Below are 3,770 nucleotides of genomic sequence, written 5' to 3' on the forward strand. Positions count from 1 at the left end.
CCATTCTGAAGATGCTGGTGTCGTACCCTACAGTGCAGTTAGGGGAGGCTTCACCAAGAGCATTGTGAAGCAAAAACATTTGACGAACCAGTGGGTTATGAAAGCTTAGATCCATATTAGGACTAATAGGGAGAGTAGCAAGCGATTCAGGAATGAAGTACATAGTAAGACCATTTGGGCATTTGATCTTGCGCCCTACAAGATGTTTAAGGTCCCCAGCAATAGCGTCAGATGATTTTGGTTTTCTGCTGGAGACCTTTCCCTGCAAAAGAGAGTTAAGCTTTCTTAGCCACCCACATCTTCAAGGGTGGCTTAGAAGCAATAAGTCTAAGTGCAGCATCTGAGAATTTTGGCTTTGGAGCCCTAGCAAACAGTCTTGCAGGCGGACAATGGTACTCATGAGAATAAGCAGAATAGTTCTTGGACTTATGAACATGGAGGTTTGACGAACCGCTCTCATATTCATATGCCTGAGTATGGTTTCCCTGCAAAACATTTGCGTTAGTGCGACTTAGGTGAGTCCTTTGTCTGTATGAAGCCTTTGGACCGTATGAAGCCTTTGGTCTGAGGTTTTTCTTCTTCACGTGAGGTGTCATGATGACATTCACAGAAAGATTCTCCAGACACCTTTTCGGAACCCAGATCTTCTTCATAGGCGGTCCATTCCTGCAATTAGTACCAATGTACCTGGCAAACACTTCACCATTTTGATTCTTAAACAGTATATAGTTTGCATCAGAGGATTCATCAATGATAATGGGGTTAGCACAAGTGAAGCCAGATAGATTGGATGGATCTGCTGAAGGTTCCTTTGCAGCAACCCACATGGTTTTGGGGTACTGCTCAGGTTTCCAGTAAGAGCCATCAACATTCATTTTACTTACGAACCCAACACCCTCTTTCCTCGGGTTTCGGTTCAGAATTTGATTTTTGAGGACATCACATAGTGTCTGATGCCCTTTAAGACTTTTGTACATCCCTGTTTCAAGCAATGTCTTCAATCTAGCATTCTCATCAGCAATAGCGGTGGTATCCTCAGCAGAGGGGTTAGTTACCACATCAACAGTTGAAGATATTGCAACAGCAGTAGCAGTAGAACATTCAGCAACAGAAGTAGCATTATCACGCTCAATGCATTTAAGACATGGTGGTTCAAATCCTTCCTGAGCGGGACTGATCTGTTTGGCGCGAAGTGACTCGTTTTCCTTTTGAAGATCTTCATGAACCGCTCTCAATTTCTCAAGATCTTGCTTCCTTTGAAGATAATCATAGGAAAGCTTTTCATGAGTTGTTGAGAGAGTTTCATGACGACTTTCAAGTTCCTGATACTTAACATGAAGATTTTTTATGTCTTCAATTAAGGATTCAGATCGAGTCATTTCAGCACCTAACAGATCATCACTTCTGTCTAACAGTTTTTGAATATGTTCCATAGCTTTCTGTTGTTCAGTTGCAATTTTAGCAAGTGTTTTGTAGCTGGGTTTTGAACCACAATCAGAGTCATCGTCACTAGATGTTTGATAGTGAGTAGTGCGTGTGTTTACCTTGGCACCACGTGCCATGAAGCAGTAGGTAGAAGCGGAGTAGTCCTTGTCCTTTGCATCAGTGTCGGTGATGAGGTCATTGTCTTCAGTGTTGAAGATGGACTTGGCAACGTATGCTGTAGCCAGACTTGCGACGCCTGGATCGGACTCCTCCTCAGACTCCACCTCCGCCTCCTCAGAAGAGGACTCCAACTCTGAATCCATTTCCTTGCCAACAAACGCACGTGCCTTGCCAGATGAGCTCTTCTTGTGTGATGAAGACTTTGAGGAAGACTTGGAAGAAGACTTTGAGTATTTCTTCTTCTTCTTGTCGTCAGAGTCATATTCCTTGCTCTTCTTCTTCTTTTTGTTCTCATTGTCCCACTGTGGACACTCAAAGATGAAGTGGCCAGGTTTCTTGCACTTGTGACATGTTTTCTTCTTGTAGTCGTGAGCAGAAGCTTCATCATTCCTTGAGCTTGATCGGGAAGACTTTCTAAAGCCTTTCTTCTTGGTGAATTTTTGGAACTTCTTCACAAGCATAGCAAGTTCCCTTCCAATGTCTTCAGGATCATCAGAACTGTTGTCAAATTCTTCTTCAGATGAGGAGACAACTTTTGCCTTCAAGGCACGAGTTCGCCCATAGTTTGGACCGTAGATATCTCTTTTCTCAGAAAGCTGAAACTCATGTGTGTTGAGCCTCTCAAGTATGTCATACAGATCGAGTGTCTTGCAATCAGGACATTCTTGAATCATCAGGGCTAGGGTGTCAAACGAACTGTCAAGTGATCTCAGTAGTGTCTTGACGACTTCATGTTTGGTGATCTCAGTAGCGCCGAGGGCTTGAAGCTCATTTGTGATGTCAGTGAGTCGGTCAAATGTGAGCTAGACATTCTCATTGTCATTTCGCTTGAAGCGGTTGAAGAGGTTGCGAAGGACACTGATTCTCTGATCTCTCTGGGTTGAGATGCCTTCATTGACCTTGGAGAGCCAGTCCCAGACCAGCTTAGATGTTTTCAAAGCACTCACACGGCCATACTATCCTTTGGTCAGATGACCACAAATGATATTTTTGGCAGTAGAGTCCAGTTGAACGAATTTCTTGACATCAGCAGTAGTGACACCTTCTCCAGCCTTGGGAACGTCGTTCTTGACGACATACCATAGGTCGACGTCAATGGTTTCAAGATGCATGCGCATCTTATTCTTCCAGTAGAGATATTCAGTTCCATCAAAAGCGGGGCACGCAGCGGAGACTTTAATTATCCCTGCAGTTGACATAGCTAAAACTCCAGGTGGTTAAACCGAATCACACAGAACAAGGGAGCACCTTGCTCTGATACCAATTGAAAGTGCGTTATATCGACTAGAGGGGGGGGGGTGAATAAGCGATTTTTATGAAAGTCTTCATTACATGGGAGTTATGAAGACAAACGGTAGAAATAAACCTAATACCCTGCAGTGGAAGGTAGACTACACTAGGCAAGCCATAGTCAAGTATTCAATAGAGTGAAAGCACAATGACTAATAGCAGCAATGTAGTAAGGATCAGGTAGGAAGATATTGTGAAGCCAGACAGAACACGCAGTCACTCAGTGAAGACAAAAGATAGTGGAAACATACAATGACTTCACAAGGAGTAACATTAAGTAAAGGGAAGGGAAGATGAAACCAGTGACTCGTTGAAGACAATGATTTGTTGGACCAGTTCCAGTTGCTGTGACAACTGTACATCTGGTTGGGGCGGCTAGGTATTTAAACCTTAGGACACACAGTCCTGGACACCCAGTCCTGAACACGCAGATCAGGACCCAGTCCTCACCATATTCCCCTTGAGCTAAGGTCACACAGACCTCGCCCAATCACTCTAGTAAGTCTTCAAGGTAGACTCCCAAACCTTCACAGACTTCGTTCACCGGCAATCCACAATCTCTCTTGGATGCTCAGAACACGACGCCTAACCGGCTGGAGGATGCACAGTCCTCAAGTGTAATAAGTCTTCAGATCACACAGACAAGAAGACTTAAGTGATGCCTTATTCTCTTTGGCTCTGGGTGGTTAGGGCTTTATCCTCGCAAGGAATTCTCTCTCAAAGGCTTCGAGGTGGGTTGCTCTCAAACGACAAAAGCCGTACTCTCAATCTGAGCAGCCAGCCGTTTATGGTTGTGGGGGTGGGCTATTTATAGCCACTTGGCAACCCGACCTGATTTGTCCGAAATGACCCTGAGTCACTAAGGAACTGACACG

The 3,770-nt window shown here is 44.4% G+C and overlaps 1 protein-coding gene across 1 annotated transcript; it reads right to left on the reverse strand.

Annotated features, from left to right (window-relative positions):
- Window positions 1-1,451: 1,451 nt before the first annotated feature.
- LOC119352557 lies at window positions 1,452-2,279 on the reverse strand (the record flags this gene model as incomplete). Its single annotated transcript, XM_037619147.1, has 1 exon — window positions 1,452-2,279. A coding segment is annotated over exon 1 (828 nt), but the record flags the coding sequence as incomplete, so codon positions are not given.
- Window positions 2,280-3,770: the final 1,491 nt, after the last annotated feature.

This window comes from Triticum dicoccoides, chromosome 2A (genome assembly GCF_002162155.2).
Source record: "Triticum dicoccoides isolate Atlit2015 ecotype Zavitan chromosome 2A, WEW_v2.0, whole genome shotgun sequence".
Taxonomy (NCBI): domain Eukaryota; kingdom Viridiplantae; phylum Streptophyta; class Magnoliopsida; order Poales; family Poaceae; genus Triticum; species Triticum dicoccoides.